The sequence below is a fragment of the Crotalus tigris genome, unplaced genomic scaffold (assembly GCF_016545835.1).
Source record: "Crotalus tigris isolate CLP2741 ecotype Arizona unplaced genomic scaffold, ASM1654583v1 scf7180000019143.106728444:792265, whole genome shotgun sequence".
In the NCBI taxonomy this organism is placed as follows: Eukaryota; Metazoa; Chordata; class Lepidosauria; order Squamata; family Viperidae; genus Crotalus; species Crotalus tigris.
This window is the reverse complement of record NW_024097400.1, coordinates 383,860-402,890: the sequence shown is the minus strand read 5'-3', so window position 1 is coordinate 402,890 and position 19,031 is coordinate 383,860. Positions and strand designations below refer to the sequence as shown.

The following is a 19,031-nucleotide window of genomic DNA, read 5'->3' as shown; positions in this document are numbered from 1 at the left end:
GGTTAATGATCCACAAACATAAATTGCCTCTGGTTTATAAATTCCCCAAAATACTCATCCTCTAAAGGTTATTGATCCAGAAACACAAAATTGCTTCTCCTGAAAAAAATCCCCAAAATACTCACCCTTTCCTGGTTTTTGATCCACAAACATAAATCGTCTCTGGTTTATAAATTCTCAAAAATACTCACCCTCTCCGGGTTATTGAGCCAAAAACCCAAAATTGCTGCTCCTGAAAAAAATCCCCAAAATACTCACCCTTTTCTGGTTATTGATCCAGAAACACAATTTACCTGTCTTGTATAGAACCCGAAAAATACTCACACTCTCCTGGTTTTTGATGTGGAAACACAATATTGCCTCTCATGTATAGAACTCCAAGAATACTTACCCTCTCCTGGTTATTGATCCAGAAACACAATTTTTTCCTCCTATATAAAACTCCAAATATACTCACCCTCTCCCGGTTATTGATCCAAAAACACAATATTGCCTCTACTGTAAAGTACTCTACAAATACTCACCCTCTCCTGATTATTGATCCACAAACACAAAATTGCTTCTCCTAAAAACAATCCCCCAAATACGCTCCCTCTCCTGGTTATTGATCCAGAAACGAAAAATGCCTCTCCTGTATAGAACTCCAAAAATACTCACCCACTCCTGGTTTTTGATCCACAAACACAAAATTGTTCTCTTGAAAAAAATCCCCCAAATACTCACCCTTTCCTGGTTATTGATCCAGAAACAAAAAACGCCTGTCCTATATAGAACTCCAAAAATACTCACCCTCTCCTGGTTATTGATCCCGAAACACAATTTGCCTCTATTGCATTGTTGTTGTTGTTGTTAATTGCGAAGTCGTGTCCGACCCATCGCGACCCCATGGTCAACGTTCCTCCAGGTCTTCCTGTCCTCTACCATCTTCTGGAGTCCATTTAAGTTCACACCTACTGCTTCAGTGACTCCATCCAGCCATCTCATTCTCTGTCGTCCCCTTCTTCTATTGCCCTCAATCTTTCCCAGCATAGGCCCTTCTCCAGTGAGTCCTTCCTTCTCATTAGGTGGCCAAAGTATTTGAGTTTCAACTTCAGGATCTGGCCTTCTAAAGAGCAGTCGGGGTTGATCTCTTCTAGGACTGACCGGTTTGAACGCCTTGCAGTTCAAGGGACTCGCAGGAGTCTTCTCCAGCACCATAGTTCAAAGGCCTCAATTCTTTGGCGCTCAGCCTTTCTTATGGTCCAACTTTCACATCCATACATTGCAACTGGGAAAACCATGGCCTGGACTATACGCACTTTTGTTGGCAGGGTGATGTCTCTGCTTTTGAGTATGCTGTCTAAATTTGCCATAGCTTTCCTCCCCAGGAGCAAGCGTCTTTTAATTTCTTGGCTGCAGTCCCCATCTGAGGTGATCTTTGAGCCCAGAAAAATAAAATCTGTCACTACCTCCATTTCTTCCCCATCTATTTGCCAGGAATTGAGAGGGCCGGATGCCATGATTTTGGTTTTCTTAATGTTGAGTTTCAAGCCAACTTTTGCACTCTCCTTCTTCAACCGCATCAAGAGGCTCTTTAGTTCCTCTTCACTTTCTGCCATTAGAGTGGTATCATCTGCATATCTTAGGTTGTTGATATTTCTCCCGGCAATCTTAATTCCAACTTTTGATTCATCTAGCCCTGCCTTTCTCATGATGTGCTCTGCATATAAGTTAAATAGGCAGGGCGACAGTATACAGCCTTGCCGGACTCCTTTTCCAATTTTGAACTAATCAGTGGTTCCGTGTTCGGTTCTCACTGTTGCTTCTTGACCCGCATATAGGTTTCTCAAGAGACAAATGAGATGGTCTGGTACTCCCATCTCTTTAAGAACTTGCCACAATTTGTTGTGATCAACACAATCAAAGGCTTTTGCATAGTCAATGAAGCAGAAGTAGATGTTTTTCTGGAACTCCCTAGCTTTCTCCATGATCCAGCGTATGTTGGCAATGTGATCTCTAGTTCCTCTGCCTCTTCGAAATCCTGCCTGTACTTCTGGTAGTTCTCGATCCACATACTGCTGGAGTCTAGCTTGTAGGATTTTAAGCATAACTTTACTAGCATGTGAAATGAGTGCAATGGTGCGATAGTTTGAACATTCTTTGGCATTGCCTTTCATTGGAATTGGAATGTAAACTGACCTTTTCCAATCCTGTGGCCACTGTTGAGTTTTCCAAATTTGCTGGCAAATTGAGTGTAGCACTTTTATTGCATCGTCTTTTAAGATTTTGAATAGCTCAGCTGGAATACTGTCACCTCCACTAGTTTTGTTGTTGCTCAGATTTTCTAAGGCCCATTTCACTTCACATTCTAGGATGTCTGGTTCGAGGTCAATGACCATCTCATTGTGGTTATCTGGGATGTTAAGCTCATTCTTGTATAGTTCTTCTGTGTAGTTTTGCCATCTCTTCTTAATCTCTTCTGCCTCTGTTAGGTCTCTGCCATTTTGGTCCTTTATCATGCCATCTTTGCATGAAATGTTCCCTTCATATCTCCAATTTTCTTGAAGAGATCTCTGGTCCTCCCTATTCTGTTGTTTTCTTCTATTTCTTTGCACTGTTCATTTAAGAAGGCATTCTTATCTCTTCTAGCTACTCTCTGGAATTCTGCATTCAATTGGTGTATCTTTCTCTTTCTCCTTTGCCTTTCGCTTCCCTTCTTTCCTCAGCTATTTGCAAAGCTTCCTCAGACAGCCATTTTGCTTTCTTGCATTTCTTTTTCTTTGGGATGGTTTTAGTTGCTACCTCTTGTACAATGTTGCGAACTTCCATCCATAGTTATTCAGGCACTCTGTCTATCAGATCTAATTCCTTAAATCTATTTGTCACCTCTACTGTATATTCATCAGGAATATGATTTAGTTCATACCTGAGTGGCCTAGTGCTTTTCCCTACTTTTTTCAATTTAAGCCTAAATTTTGCAACGAGAAGCTCATGATCTGAGCCACAGTCAGCTCCTGGTCTTGTTTTTACTGACTGTATAGAGCTTCTCCATCTTTGGCTGCAAAGCACATAGTCAATCTGATTTCTATGTTGACCGTCTGGTGATGTCCATGTGTAGAGCCGTCTCTTGGGTTGTTGGAAAAGAGTGTTTGTTATGACCATTGTATTCTCTTGACAAAATTCTATCAGCCTGTGCCCTGCTTCATTTTGTACTCTAAGGCCAAACTTGCCTGTTATTCCGGTTATCTTTTGGCTTCCTACCTTAGCATTCCAATCCCCCATGATGATAAGGAATCATTTTTTGGTGTTAATTCTATAAAGTGCTGTAGGGCTTCATAGAACCGGTCAATTTCATCCTCTTCAGCACCAGTGGTTGGGGCATAGATTTGGATTATTGTGATATTGAATGGTTTGCCTTGGATTCGAATTGAGATCATTCTGTCATTTTGGGGATTGTATCCCAGTATTGCTTTTCCTATTATTTTATTGACTATGAAGGCTACTCCATTTCTTCTGAGGGATTCTTGCCCACAGTAGTATACCTGATGGTCATCTGAGTTAAATTCACCCATTCCTGTCCATTTTAGTTCGCTGATTCCTAAGATGTCGATGTTCAGTCTTGTCCTCTCTTTTTTGACTACATCTAGCTTGCCTTGATTCATGGATCTTACATTCCAGGTTCCTATGGAGAAAAAATCTTTACAGCATCGGACTTTCCTTTCAACACCAGATATATCCACAGCTGAGCGTCCTTTCGGCTTTGGCCCAGTCGCTTCATTCTTTCTGGCGCTACTAGTACTAGCCCTCTGCTCTTCCCCAGTAGCATATTGGACACCTTCCGACCTGAGGGGCTCATCTTCCAGCGTCATGTCTTTTTGCCTTTTAGTACTGTCCATGGGGTTTTCATGGCAAAGATACTGGAGTGGTTTGCCATTTCCTTCTCCAGTGGATCACATTTTGTCAGAACTCTCTGCTATAACCTCTCCGTCTTGGGTGGCCCTGCACGGCATAGCTTATAGCTTCATTGAGTTACGCAAGCCCCTTCACCACGACAAGGCAGTAATCCATAAAGGGGCTCTCTTGGTTATTGATCCACAAACACAAATTGCCTCTCCGGATTAAATTACCCAAAATACTCACCCTCTCATGGATTTTTATCCAAAGACACAATATTGCCTCTCCTGAAATAATTCCCCCAAATACTCACCCTCTCCTAGTTATTGATCCAGAAACAAATAATTGACTCTCCTGTATAGAACTGCAAAAATACTTACCCTCTCCTTATTATAGATCCACAAACACAATTTGCCCCTCTTGTATAGAACTCCAAATATACTCACCCTCTCCTGGTTATTGATCCAGAAACATAAAATTGCCTCTCCTGTATAGAGACCCCCAATATTCACTATCTCCTGGTTATTAATACAAAGACACAAGTTTTGTTTTCCTGAATAAATTCCCAAAAATACTCACCCTCTGCTGGTTATTGCCTCACAATTATTCTGGTGCCTTTCGAATTTATGGCCTCACTCGATCTCACCATCATCTGCTGACTGTTTGAAAGTCACTCCGCTGAGTCTCACCTGTAATCCAGAATCAGAACTTACTTTCCCATCCCAGGAGCAGAGATTTCCATCCCAGAGTCCTTGCAGCTGTCTTTTATGCCCAACGTTCAACTGGAACTCATCTTGTCCTGTTTAAAGACACAAAGTCACTCACCTGGCTGTTGTGTGTATTGCAGAACTGGAACTTACCTTTCCAATTGCAGTTACAGTTACTGTCCCCTGTTCCTTGGCCCAATGTGCTGCTGCTGGCAGTTGTGTCTAAAGTTATGCTAGAACTCACCATCTCCTGGTTATTGGCTCAAGGTCTTGTAGCTGTTCTTGGTGCTTAATGTTTGACTTATACAGGCAAGCCAATGTTTACACCTGGGCAGGAAAAGTGAAAGGTACAAGTAAAGTTTAGGTGAAACCTGGCTCAAAAGCAGTAACTGTGAGAGGGACCTTGGCATCCATCACTTAAACATGAGCCAGCAGTGTGTGGCTGCAGCCCAAAAAGCTCACACGATCCTTAGTTTTATAAACAGAGGCATAGAAACAAAATAATGTGAATATTAATACCGCTTTATAAAGCCTTAGTAAGGCTGCACCTGGAATACTGCATCCAGTTTTGGTCACCACATTACAAAAAAGATGTTGAGACTTTGGAAAAAGTGCAAAGAAGAACAACTCAGATGAATAAATTTCTGGAGACTAAAACATATGAAGAACAGTTGGAGGATTTGGGAATGGCCAATCTAGAAAAAAGAAGGACTCGGGAGGACATGATAGAAGTTTTCCAGAATTTGAGAGGTTGCCACAAGGAGGTGGGGGATCAAAAGCAGGACAAGAAGCAACGGATGGAAACTAATCAAGGAAAGAAGCAACCTGAAATTAAGGAGAAGCTCCCTGGTTATGAGCACAATTAACCAGTGGAACAGCTTGCCACCAGACGTTGTGGGTTCTTACTCACTCGAGGTGTCTAAGAAGAGACTGGGCAGCCACTTGTCTGAAATGGTATGGGATCTCCTGCTTGACCAAGGGGCTGGACTAGAAGACCTCCAAGGTCCCTTCCAGCTCTATTTTATTCTGATAGAACTCACCGTCTCCTGGTGATTGGCCCAAAGTCATTAAGCTGCCTGTTGCGTGTATTGCAGGACTCAAACTCACCGTGCCTATTCCTGGAGTCACTCTATCCTGGCACTTGGCCCAGTCACCCGACTGGTTCTCCTGACTGTTGCAGGACTAGAACTCCCCATCACCTGGTGTCTAGTTGGCTACCTTGACCTCTGAATGAGATTGGCTGCCATTTAGGGGGACTGTGCGTACCAACCTCTCCCAACTCACTGGGCACCTGAGCCAAGACCTGCCTGGAAAGGGCGTGTCTCCCCACCCAGTGGCTGTTGCTTAGACAACATCTGTGTGGGGTCATCTCTGCTCTGAGGTCACAATGGAAGGAGGGGAGGGGACACCCATCTTAAAGCAGGCTGGCTGGGTCATTCTGGGAGTTGAAGTCCACCCATCTTAAACCATTATTCTGACTGGGGAAGTCTTGGAGTTGAACTCCACCCATCTTAAACCATCTGACTGGGGAATTCTGGGAGTTAGTCCACCCATCTTAAACCATCTGACTGGGGAAGTCTGGGAGTTGAAGTCCACCCATCTTAAACCATTTTGACTGGGGAATTCTGGGAGTTGAAGTCCACCTGTCTCAAACCATTCTGACTGGGGAAGTCTGGGAGTTGAAGTCCACCCATCTTAAACCATCTGACTGGGGAATTCTGGGAGTTGAACTCCACCCATCTTAAACCATTCTGACTGGGGAATTCTGGGAGTTGAACTCCGCCCATCTTAAACCATCTGACTGGGGAAGTCTGGGAGTTGAAGTCCACCCATCTTAAACCATTTTGACTGGGGAATTCTGGGAGTTGAAGTCCACCTGTCTCAAACCATTCTGACTGGGGAAGTCTGGGAGTTGAAGTCCACCCATCTTAAACCATCTGACTGGGGAATTCTGGGAGTTGAACTCCACCCATCTTAAACCATTCTGACTGGGGAATTCTGGGAGTTGAACTCCACCCATCTTAAACCATTTTGACTGGGGAATTCTGGGAGTTGAAGTCCACCTGTCTTAAACCATTCTGACTGGGGAAGTCTGGGAGTTGAAATCCACCCATCTTAAACCATCTGACTGGGGAATTCTGGGAGTTAAACTCCACCCATCTTAAACCATTCTGACTGGGGAAGTCTGGGAGTTGAAGTCCACCCATCTTAAACCATTCTGACTGGGGAATTCTGGGAGTTGAACTCCACCCATCTTAAACCATTCTGACTGGGGAATTCTGGGAGTTGAACTCCACCCATCTTAAACCATGCTGACTGGGAAATTCTGGGAAGACCGCCAAACCCCTAACCCCTAACCCTAACCCAACCTTTCCCAACTGTCTGGGCACCTGAGCCAAGGTGGCATTGCCTGGCAACCTGCCTGGAAGGGGCGTGTCTCCCCACCCAGTGGCTGTTGCTTAGACAACGACCTGTGTGGGGTCATCTCTACTCTGAGGTCACAATGGAGGGAGGGGAGGGGGCACCCATCTTAAACCATCTGACTGGGGAATTCTGGGAGTTAAACTCCACCCATCTTAAACCATTTGACTGGGGAAGTCTGGGAGTTGAAGTCCACCCATCTTAAACCATTTGTCTGGGGAATTCTGGGAGTTGAGCTCCATCCATCTTTAACCACTCTGACTGGGGAAGTTTGGGAGTTGAACTCCACCCATCTTAAACCATCTGACTGGGGAATTCTGGGAGTTGAAGTCCACCCATCTTAAACCATTCTGACTGGGGAAGTCTGGGAGTTGAAGTCCACCCATCTTAACCCATGCTGACTGGGGAATTCTGGGAAGACCGCCAAAACCCTAACCCCTAACCCAACCTTTCCCAACTGTCTGGGCATCTGAGCCAAGGTGGCATCGCCTGGCAACCCAGTGGCTGTTGCTTAGACAACGACCTGTGTGGGGTCATCTCTGCTCTGAGGTCACAATGGAGGGAGGGGAGGGGGCCGGAGGGGCTGCAACTGCCATGGAAGACCCAGCCATCCCCACCCAGGCCAGCTCCCTGTTGGCCAAAGCCACCAGCCTGGCGGCCCAAAGCCTTCGAGATCACCTCTTCCTCCTCCCACTCACGTCCTTCTGGGTGGGGGGGGTCCCCCACAAAGCAGCAGCTGCGCTCCCAGGAGCCCCTGCCAGGGTCCCTGCCGTGGGACACTTCCTGGATGCCCTTGAGGACTCTCCTGGGTGGCTGTTGTGCTCAGAGCATCCTCTTCACCACCTCCGAGGGGGGGGGTGGCAGGGGGGAAGGCGCTGCCCCCAGATCCCTGGCGCTCAGGAGGAATAGCAGCAGGAGGGGGGCCCCCGACAGGTGATCCTGGAGGTAGGGGCTGGAAGGTCATGGAGGGGGGACAAAGAAAGGGGGCTTAATTCCCAGGGTCTTCCTGGAGCCACGAGGGAGAGGAAGAACTGACCCCCACCTGACATGGATTCACATGATACCCTGAATCTGAGACCCAGCCCAAGAGCCCACCCTGGCTGCCCTTACAGCCTGTGCCCCCCCCCCGAGAGTTGGAAGCCTTATGGATTGAGCTGAGCATTTTGGGGGGGAGGGGGGGCAAAGTGGCTGACCAACACATGAAAAAGTAATTAAAAATAGCTTTATTTTAAGGTGACCAACTGTCCTCCTTTAGGGAGGACAGTCCTCCTTTTGTAAGTTCTGTCCTCCCTCGAAAAGTGTCCTCCTTCATGTCCTCCTTTTTAATATTTGAAGACTAATCTGCATGGCTTTTTTTTCTCATAGAACGCTCAGAACGGCGTTCCGGCACCTTTTTTGATCTTTTTTTTTTCAACTTTTGCATGAGCTGGGCTACTCCCCCTATTAGCTTTTGAAAGCCAATAGGAATTGCTGCTGAGTGCGCCAAAACACCCGGCTGGCAAACTTTGCACATGCAAGTTGTCTGTATTATTGTTGCAATGAATAAAATGTTTCTTTTATTTACGATATTTTTTTTCTTCAATTTATTTGTGTCCTCCTTTTCATTGTAAAAAAGTTGGTCACCTTATTTATTTCTTCATTTAGGGTTTAAAAATATTGTAGTAAAATTAGTACGCCACCAGGGATAGAAGATCACCGACTTGAGAAACACACCTTACACACGTGCAAATGCATATAGGCAGAAATGCATACAAAAGTGAATCGGGTTGAAAAATGATTTTTTTGACAGTAAGAAATTTTAACCACTTTTAATTTAATGCAGCCTTGCTTCCCTAGAACCATTCCATCCAGCATCAGAAGATCTTCAATGCATTAGTAAAGAGTTTCTCCACCACAGCAACTTTAAGATGTCTGGACTTCAACTCCCAGCTGGCTGGGGAATTATGGGAGTTGAAGTCCATCCATCTTAAAATATTCTGGCAGGGGAATTCTAGGTCCACCCATCCTAAAGCAGAATTAACTGTAGAATTCTTCAAATTGAAGTCCACCCATCTTAAAGTATGCAGGCTGGGGAATTCTGGGAGTTGAAGTTCACTTATCTTCAGGGCTATCAGGGCTCAGTGGAAGCGCCAGGATCAGCGCCAGGCTCCAGCTGGAGCTCAGTGCTGATCCTGGTGCTTCTGCTGAGCCCTGAAGAAGCACCAATCAGCTGGAAAGCAGCACTGATCCTGGCGCTTCTGCTGAGCCCAAAAGAAGCGCCGATCAGCCGGAATGTTGCAGCATCTCCAGGGTCTTGTGATTTACATTCAGATGCTTGGCAGCTGATTCATATTTATGATGGTCACAGTGTCGCTAGGTCATGTGAAGTGACCAAAACCTGCTGCAACCACGCAGCAGACGAAGGGGGGAATAAAAACCAAACACCCCCCCTCACTCCCGCTGCCAATCCTCAACAGAAATGCTCACAACAATGGAAACCTCAGACAGGAGGAAGAGCGCCGCCAGGCGGGCAGGCAGGCGTCTTGCTCGGCTGTGGCTTGGGGGGGCACTTTTTTCAGTGCCATTGTAACTTCAACAGTCACTAAGCGAACTGTTGTAAGTCGAGGACTACCTGTACTTTATAACTTTTTTCCTTTTGGGGGGGGGTCATCAAGTACCACCAGTCGCTTTGCTGGTGGTACTCGGATATTGCCATACCCTAAAAGTGGTACAATGGATGAAAAGGTTGAAAAAGTGTATTCTTTGGAGAATAGGTTGAGCCCCTCGTCTTTTTAGGAACACTTCAAATACCAGAATACTGCTATTATGTCACCCCTAGTCCTCTTTTTCATTAGGTTGATTATTTTCACCATTAGGAAGATTCTCCTTAGTCTAGATCAGCGGTTCTCCACCTGTGGGTCACGACCCCATTTGGGGTCGAACGACCATTTCACGGGGGTCGCCAAACAACGCAGTCCGCCATTTTTCCCCCCCTTTTCCTTAGCTGTGCTACTCCCTTTTATTCTATTGGCTTTTGAAAGCCAATAGAATAGACTCTCTTGAATAGAGTCTAATTCTATTGGCTTTCCAAAGCTAATAGGAATTGTCCAGGCTGTCTCTGCCCTGCTGAGCCCGCCAAAAGTCCCATTCTGCAAACAGTGCTGCAAGTTGTCTGCAGCAAAGGCGAGCTGTCTGGAAGTTTCCACCCCTCCCTGCTGAGCAACTACTAAAAATGTAAGTAAAAGAGGGCCAGGGGCGGGAGGTGGGAGGCCGGCGGGCACAGGGAGGGTTGCTGGCATGCGTGGGGCCTGGCGGGTGCCTTACCTCCCTTGGGCTGGGCCAGCTGGTGGCCCAGCCGGTGGTCGCCCTGCGCCGTCGCTGCCCCTTGCCAGCTACACCTCGGCCGGCGCAGGGGGGGCAACATGCATGCGTGCCGCTCCCGGGCAGGGAAAGTCCTCGACTTATGACTGGTTGGGTAGTCCTCGACTTACAACCGGTTGGGGAGTTGTGGCATTAAAAAAGTTGAGAACCACTAGTCTAGATTGCTCCTCTTCTTGTTTAGTACTTTCCCATCCTTCTGATGCTTTGGAGAATAAGTTGACCCCCCCTTCTTTGGGGCAGCCCCTCAAATGCTGGAATACTGCTATCTTGTCCCTCCAGTCCTTCTTTTCTCCAGACTAGACACATCCAACTCCTGCAACCGTTCTTATGCATTTGGCCATCCTTTAAGCAAATAGAACAATACTACTGACACACAAGCATGATACACTGGATTGTACTCGTTTATTGTCTTCCCGTTGTTACACCCAAAGCATCTTCTCTGGAGTGAAGGAGAAGGAAAAGGAACTTTGCACATGCAAAGAATGACTGAAAAAACAGACAGAGAGTCTTAAGAGGAAGGGCAGGGAATTTGCACAGCCCCACAGTTGGATTCTCACAACATACTTCATCCGGTAGAGACAATATTCTAAACTGGAATAACATTTTGTGGGTCTTGTGGAGTTGCGTGACCGCATACCCACCCAGTCTCTTAGTTTATGGTTCAATTTGCTGAGCAGTCCCAGAAGATGCGTGTATCCAGATGTTCCTCCCTTCCTGAATTGCTGTGTGAACCTGGCCACTGTACTTCATGGACTGGGGACTGTGATTTTGTGCAATAAGTGAATGTGAAAAAGTTGTGCTGCATTTCCTCAGTCTTTGTACTGGTAGTCCTTGACTTACAACAATTTGTTTAGTGACCACTCAAAGTTGAAAAAAGTGACTTTCACAGTTATGACCATTGAAACATCCCCTGTCACATGATCAAAATTCAGACGCTTGGCAACTGGCTCCTATTGATGACGGTTACAGTGTCCTGGGGGGGGGGGGAATGTTGTGTGATCCCCTTTTGTGATCTTCTGACAAGCCAAGTCAATGGGGAACCCGGATTCATTCAACAAGCGTGTTACTAACTTAACAACTGCAGTGATTCACTTAACAACGATGACAAGAAAGGTCATAAAGTGGGGCAAAATATTTCACTTGGGCTACAGAAATTTTGGGCTCGCTTGTGGAGTAAGTCGAGGACTACCTACGCTGGCCTCTTGGCATTAACCAGCCCACTGGGGGGAGCTAGCAGAGGAGGAAGAACATGGAGGAGGGGGCCACGTAATTGCACGGAGCGTTGGAGTCTGGCTGGATTGGACTTGAGGCAGGAGGGCGCCATGAATGGGAGTCAACCACTTGTCCCGCCGGATCCACCCGTGGACAAATTTCTGCGGACAGCACAGAAGTGGAAGAGAGCTGGGGAGAAAAGGGGGAGAGGTGGTGAACGGTGGAGTTCCCAAGGACACAGTTTGTAGCCAACACAAACACAACACAAACACATACGCCAGCACACATAGTCCTCGCCTTCCAGAAATTCATTTAGGGACCGTTTGAATTTGCAATGGCACCAAAAAAAGTGACTTATGACCGTTTTTCACCTTTATCACTGTTGCAGCATCCCCAGGGTCACGTGATCAAAATTTGGACACTTGGCAACCGATTCATATTTATGACGGTTGCAGTGTCCTGGGGTCACGTGGTCCCTTTTTACGACTTTCTGACAAGCCAAGTCAAGGGGGAAGCCAGTTTCGCTTAACAGCTGTGTTACTAACCGCACAATGATGAGGGGAACTTCGCTGCACACTCACAGAACACCAATACCTGCTGAGAAGGTCAGGAGAACAGCGATCCAGCCCAGAATATACGACCAGGAGAAGCGCCAGTCAGCGTAGCGCTTACCGTAGAAATTCACGGTCACACCGGTGTAGATGGAGAGGCCCAGCAAGGCGAAGAGTCCTGGGGACAAAACGAATGATCTAAATTTGGGGGAAATATCAAACTAGACTTAGGACATAGAACATAGACTAAGAGGGTTTGAAGGGACCTTGCAGGTCCAACTAAGCCAGTGGGTCTCCACCTGTGGGTCGGGACCCCATTTGGGGTCGAACGACCGTTTCACGGGGGTCGCCAAACAACGCAGTCTGCCATTTTTCCCCCCTTTTCCTTAGCTGTGCTACTCCCTTTTATTCTATTGGCTTTTGAAAGCCAATAGAATAGACTCTCTTAAATAGAGTCTAATTCTATTGGCTTTCAAAAGCCACTAGGAATTGTCCAGGCTGTCTCTGCCCTGCTGAGCCCGCCAAAAGTCCCATTCTGCAAATGGTGCTGCACCAGTTGAGTAGTCCTCCACTTATGACCGGTTGAGTAGTCCTCGATTTACGACCAGTTGGGGGTCGCAGCATTAAAAAGGTTGAAAACCATTGAACTAAGCCCAACCGTTTAGTCAAGCAGGAGACTCCATATACCATCTTGGACAAATGGCTGTTCGGTCTCTTCTTAAAAACTTCCAGTGTTGGAACCCCCCACAACTCCTGGAGCTGATTAATTAATTAATCCAAAGATTAATTGTTCTCACTGTCAGGAAATTCCTCCTTAGTTGTAGGCTGGGTCTCTCTTTGATTAGGATCCACCCATTACTTCTTATCCTGCCCATGTTCATGTTTGTCAAAATTGTTCTGAATCTTCTATCTTCTATTCCTGCCAGCTTGGTATCATCTGCAAATTTGATGGGTTCCCTTCTATCCTCTCATTTAAATAGTTTATGAAGATGTTGAAGAGTACTGGGCCCGAGACAGAACTTTGGGGTACCCAAAGCTGCTTACTTCCCTCCATGTAGATGTAGTTCCATTAAGGATGGCTCGTTGAGTGCAGTTAGTCACACAGTTGCAAATCCATCTTGTGATGATACTCTCTGTCCCACAAGAAGTAGGTTGTGGTCTACTTTATCAAATGCCTTATTGAAGTCCAAGTATACTATCTGCACAGCATTTTGCTGATCCACTAATTGTCAAAGAACGCAATAAGTTTTGTCTGGAATGATCTGTTTTTGACAAACCCATGTCGGCTTCTAGTCATCACCTTGTTCATTTCTAGGTGCTCAAAAGTACACTGCTTGCCATCCCAGGACAGAGCGCTCTTTCTCAAGCTTGGCAACTTGAAGATGGGCGGACTTCAACTCCCAGAATTCCCCAGCCAGCCCCACCTACCTGCAATCAAGAGGGTGACCCCTGCAGAGCGACTGCGGGAGAAGCGGTTGGTGCCAGAGTAGGTCATCAGCTCCAGGATGATCCCGGCGAAGGAGGACAGGATGGAGATGAGCATGAAAGCTCGGGTGGCATCCCAGAAAGCTGTGTGGGGAAAGCAAGGTCCGTGGGTTCTCTCACACAACACTTAGCTTCCCGCTAAGAAAGTCAGCACAGATGGTCCTCTCTTAACGGCCAGCCACTGTTCATGATGGTCTTTCCCAGAGTTACTTACAACCCGGTTCCAGAGTTCTGATGGTCACAATCATTTTTGCTATGCTTGTTAAATGAATCGCTGCAGTTGTTAACTGAATCGTGTAGTCATTAGCCCAATGCACCTTCCTTCATTGACTTTACTGGTGGCAAGCCAGCTTGAAAGATCGCAAATGGTGATCCTGGGATCCTAGGACATTGGAAACTTTCATGGTTAAGACGGGACTAGAATTCCCTGTCTCCCACTTTCTAGCCTGGTGTCTAGAAAGTGGGATGCAGGGAGTTCTAGTACCCTCCTAATTATGAAAGACAGTTGGGTGAATTTGGGCCTCCACCCTCAGCCGAACCCACCTCTCAGGGCTGTTGTTATTGGCAAAATAGGAGGAGGAAGGTGTGTTGCATTTGTTCACTGCCTTGAGTAATTGCAGAAGTAATAAAGGTGGTACACAAATTAAATAAACAAACAAACAAATAAATAAATGCTGGTTGACAAGTGCCCAAATTTTGATCACATCACCATAGAACTGTGCAATAGTCGTAGGTGCGAGGATCGGTCCTAAGTCACTTTTTTCAGCATTGTAACTTTGAACAGTCACTAAATGAAGGGTTGTTAGCCAAGGACTACCTGTACAGATGCTCAGAGGATGCACTAAACCAGAGGTGTCCAACCATGGCAACTTTAAGACTTGTGGACTTCAACTCCCAGAATTTCCTAGTCTTTGCTTTAAGACATGCTGGCTGGGGAATTCTGGGACTTGAAGTCCACGGGTCTTAAAGTTGCCATGGCTGGATACTCCTGCACTAAGCCAGCCCAAGGGACTCTTGGGAGGGTGCATTGAAAACCACCCCTGTTTTCCAGCCTCCCCAAACCTGGTGTCCTCACCAAGGGTGATGGTGTGCGGGTGACATTTGCTTCCCACACAGAAGCGCCAGAGTCCTTGGTTGCTGAAGCTGCCAGAGTATCGGTATTGCATCCAAAAGTCTGTTGCTGTGGCAACAATGAGGAGGACCAGCCCGGAAACGGCGCACAGCAAGGCCCCTCCCATCCAACCGAACATCATGGGCCCTGGTGGTGTTGACGGTCAAGCAGGATCTCCTGTGGAAGAAGAAAGGGCTGGGGGGAATTCTGCAAACTGGAAAAATCAGCCCACTCAAGATCATTTTTTTCTTTTTCTCCTCTTGATTTTTGATGGGGTGGGGGCAACCACTGTTCTTTGGTTTTGCTGCTCATCAAAAGCTAGGAAAGAGTGGTCCAGATGGATCTTTTCTCCTTGTGTGGACTTCAATTCCCAGAATTCCCCTTAGATCCTGGCAAATTAACTCAGTGTTTCTCAACCTCAGGTTCTTTAAAGTGGGTGAACTTCGACTCCCAGGATTCCCCCCTCCTGGGTGGACTTCAACTCCCAGAATCCCCCATTTGATCTGGACAGCTAGCTCGAGGTTTCTCAACCTCTGCAACTTTAAGATGTTTGTGGACTTCAACTCCCAGAATCCCCCATTTCATCTGGACAGCTAGCTCAGGGTTTCTTAATCTCGGTATCTTTAAGATATGTGGACTTCAACTCCCAGAGTTCTCTTCAACTAGCCAGAGTTGTAGAGAATACTGGCTAAGGGATTCTGGGAGTCAAAGTCTACCTATCCTAAAGTTATAGAGCAGTGATGGCGAACCTTTGAGAGACCGAGTGCCCAAACTGCAACCCAAAACCCACTTATGCATTGTCAGGTGCTGGGTGGGCGTGGCCCATTGGGTGGGTGTGGCTGTGGTGGTAACAGCAGACTGGGTGGGACTAAAAAGTTCAATCAATCAATTCCAACTTTGCAAGATCTTTTTTTTTCCCGTGAGAAGTTAAAATTGACTGATTGATTGAACCTTTTTTTTTTGCACAAGGCGGCGGAGGCCTAAAGCGAAAAGGTTTTATAAAACCCAGCTGAAGGCCTAGGACTGGGGCGATGGTGCGCGTGCCCACAGAGGGGTCTCTGAATGCCGCCTCTGGCACCTGTGCCATAGGTTCGCCACCACTGGTCTAGTGATTGACCAGCACCCCGATTAACAATATTTTTAAACTGCACATCACCCAATCCACAATCCAAATTATTGCTGGTCACGGGGAGAAATCCCTCCCTTGTTCTTTGCCAGAACAAATTTTGCTAAAAGAGCACCAGAACCCTACACAGATGTTAATCTTTCTCACAGGGCCGCACTCTCATCACAGTTACAACAATAATCCCATTTTCCTCACCTTTAGGAGAACAGGGTTTTCTAAATCAATGCAGTATCCCAGTCACAGACGTTCTGCCAAGTGAAAACATACAAAGACGGAGAGAAATATCAAGCTGCATCGTTGTCTCCAATGGTCCCACTCTAAAAAGTCCTCGACGTGCGACCACAATTTAGCCCAAAATTTCTGTTGCTAATTGAAACACTTGTTAAGTGAGTTTTGCTTTATTTTATGACCTATCTTGCCACTATTCTTAAGGGAATCACTGCAGTTAGTAAGTTAGCAACATGACTTCCCTCTCAATTTTGCGTGTCAGAAGGTGGCAAAAGGGGATCACGTGACCTTGGGACACTACAACGGTCATAAATGTGAGTCAGTTGTTAAGCATCCAGATTTTGACCACGTGACCCTGGGGATGCTGCAATGGTCATAAGTGTGAAAAATGGGCATAAGTCCCTTTTTTCAGTGCCATTGTAACTTTGAATGGTCACTAAATGAACTGTTGTAAGTTCAGTATTACCTGTAGTGTTGCTTTCAAGACAAGATGTTAAGGTTGGTTTACTTTTAACTCTGGCGAGATTTTTGAGCTTTAACAAAACACACAAGCAAAGTCATTTGGGGTAGTCGATGTGGTGCAATGTGGTGCAAATTTAAACAATGGATTAATCTAATGGTCTAGTTTAAGTGGTTTATGCGTCCAACTGTCCTGCTAGGGCCACAAAAATCACCCAAATGAAAAGTGGAAACTAATTTGTGCAGAGGAATTTACTGGACCAGCTTTAAAATTGGAAAAGCGCCATTGTGCAAAATAGTGTTTCTCAATTTTGGCGACTTGAAGACCTGTGGACTTCAACTTCCAGAATTCCCCAGCCAGCAAAGAATTCTGGGAGTTAAAGTCCACGCGTCTGCAAGTTACCAAGGTGGAGACTCAGTGGTCTAAAAGTAAGAAAACCCCCAAGCTCAGAAAGCACCCAGGACCCCACAATTCAACCCTGAGTATATTGATACGTTCCTGTTCTGAACATCTCACCGCCTTAAGAAACCTCTTTATTCAGACCGGGGTTTTGTGCTAAAAATACGGTTTCACACATCACTCTAAAGCAGTGGTTCTCAACCTGTGGGTCGGGACCCCATTTGGGGTCGAACGACCATTTCACGGGGGTCGCCAAACAACGCAGTCCGCCATTTTTTCCCCCCTTTTCCTTAGCTGTGCTACTCCCTTTTATTCTATTGGCTTTCAAAAGCCAATAGGAATTGTCCAGGCTGTCTCTGCCCTGCTGAGCCCTCCAAAAGTCCCATTCTGCAAACGGTGCTGCACCAGTTGAGTAGTCCTCGACTTACGACCGGTTGGGTAGTCCTCGACTTACAACCGGTTGGGGGTCGCGGCATTAAAAAGGTTGAGAACCACTGCTCTAAAGCCAGTGCTTCCTAAACTGGTCCAAAATTGGCCAAAAGTGGGTGTTTTAGTTAATTATAGAAACCCAATCACAACCTGGAGATTTAAAGGAGAACTTTCTGATCAGCGGTTCAGAAAGGAACGAAGGAAAAGGGTTAACGAAGGAAAAGGGAAGCCCTGATCTAAGTGGCTTGCTTGTTTTAGCAACGGTGGCAACTTTAAAGCCTGTGGACTTCAACTCCCAGAATTGGGAGTTGAAGTCCACAGCTGTGCTGGCTGGGGAATTCTGGGAGTTGAAGTCCACAGATCTTAAAGTTGCCAAGGTTGGAGACCCCGACTTAAGAGTGTTGCAGTTTATAATACAATGATAGCTTAGAGCAGTGGTTCTCAACCTTTTTAATGCCGCGACCCCCAACCAGTCGTAAGTCGAGGACTACTCAATGGGTGCAGCACCATTTGCAGAATGGGACTTTTGGCGGGCTCAGCAGGGCAGAGACAGCTTGGACAATTCCTATTGGCTTTGGAAAGCCAATAGCATTAGACTCTATTCAAGAGAGTCTATTCTATTGGCTTTCAAAAGCCAAGAGAATAAAAGGGAGGAGCACAGCTAAGGAAAAGGGGAAAAAAACGGCGGACTGTGTTGTTTGGTGACCCCCGTGAAATGGTCGTTCGACCCCAAATGGGGTCCCGACCCACAGGTTGAGAACCACCAGCTTAGAGCAACATGAAGCCCTCTTGGTGTGAACAAAGCCTTCCCAATTTCCGCCCAAGTCTCCCTTTCTCTCACTTACCTTCAGTAGCCGATCAAGGGATCAACCATGGTCCGAGATAGAAGCCCGTTCCGAGTGCTCGAGTCCCCCCCAATGCCTCTGGCTTTCTCTTCCATGCGCCTTTCGCCCACAGCAGCAGCAGCAGCCAATTTCAGGCGAAAACACTGAGGGCCAGTCACTTTTATAGATCCCTTTGCGCAGCACATTGTCAGCCAAGTGACACGGCCGACAATGGGGCAGAAGGCTCTGGCACCCGTCCGTTGCCAAGCATCCCCCCTCTCCTCCCGGGGTTTTGCTGATGCAGGAGGCGCAATAAATGGAACCGCGGCCGGAGTCAATGGAGCCAGCAAATCCCCTGATCCCTAAGAGAGATCACGGATTGCATTGTTCGGGACTGCAGGTCCCATCCCTGAGCTGAGAGCTGACATGTCACTCACACAAACACACACACAGGCACACACACACACACACACCCCACGGCCATGAAATCCACCCCTGAAAATACAGGCAGTCCTTGACTTAAAACAGTTCATTTCAAAGTTACAGTGGCACTGGAAAAAACGGGACTTAGGACTGATGCACACAAATTTTATTTATTTATTAAATTTATATGCATATGAACTTCAACTGTAAATACAGGCAGCCCTCAACTTACAACGGTTTGTTTAATGACCATTTAAAATTATAGCGGCATTGAAAAAAGGGACTCGGGACTGTTTTCCACACTTATGACCATTGCAGCATCCCCCCAGGGTCCCATGATTGAAATTCAGATGCTTGGCAACTGGTTCGTATTTATGACGGTCGCCATGTCCTGAGGAGGAGGGTCACGTGATCCCCTTTTG

At 46.5% G+C, this 19,031-nt stretch overlaps 1 protein-coding gene across 1 annotated transcript; it reads right to left on the bottom strand.

Moving 5' to 3' along the window:
* Window positions 1-11,432: 11,432 nt before the first annotated feature.
* On the bottom strand, window positions 11,433-18,330 carry LIM2 (lens intrinsic membrane protein 2). The gene is made up of 6 exons (XM_039359946.1): window positions 18,208-18,330; window positions 16,042-16,094; window positions 14,685-14,897; window positions 13,553-13,693; window positions 12,168-12,302; window positions 11,433-11,762 (listed from the first exon to the last, which is right to left on the bottom strand). Exons 3-6 carry the CDS (start codon window positions 14,860-14,862, stop codon window positions 11,695-11,697), a joined length of 522 nt encoding a protein of 173 aa, XP_039215880.1. The 5' UTR covers window positions 14,863-14,897; window positions 16,042-16,094; window positions 18,208-18,330; the 3' UTR covers window positions 11,433-11,694.
* Between the last annotated feature and the right edge of the window lie 701 nt (window positions 18,331-19,031).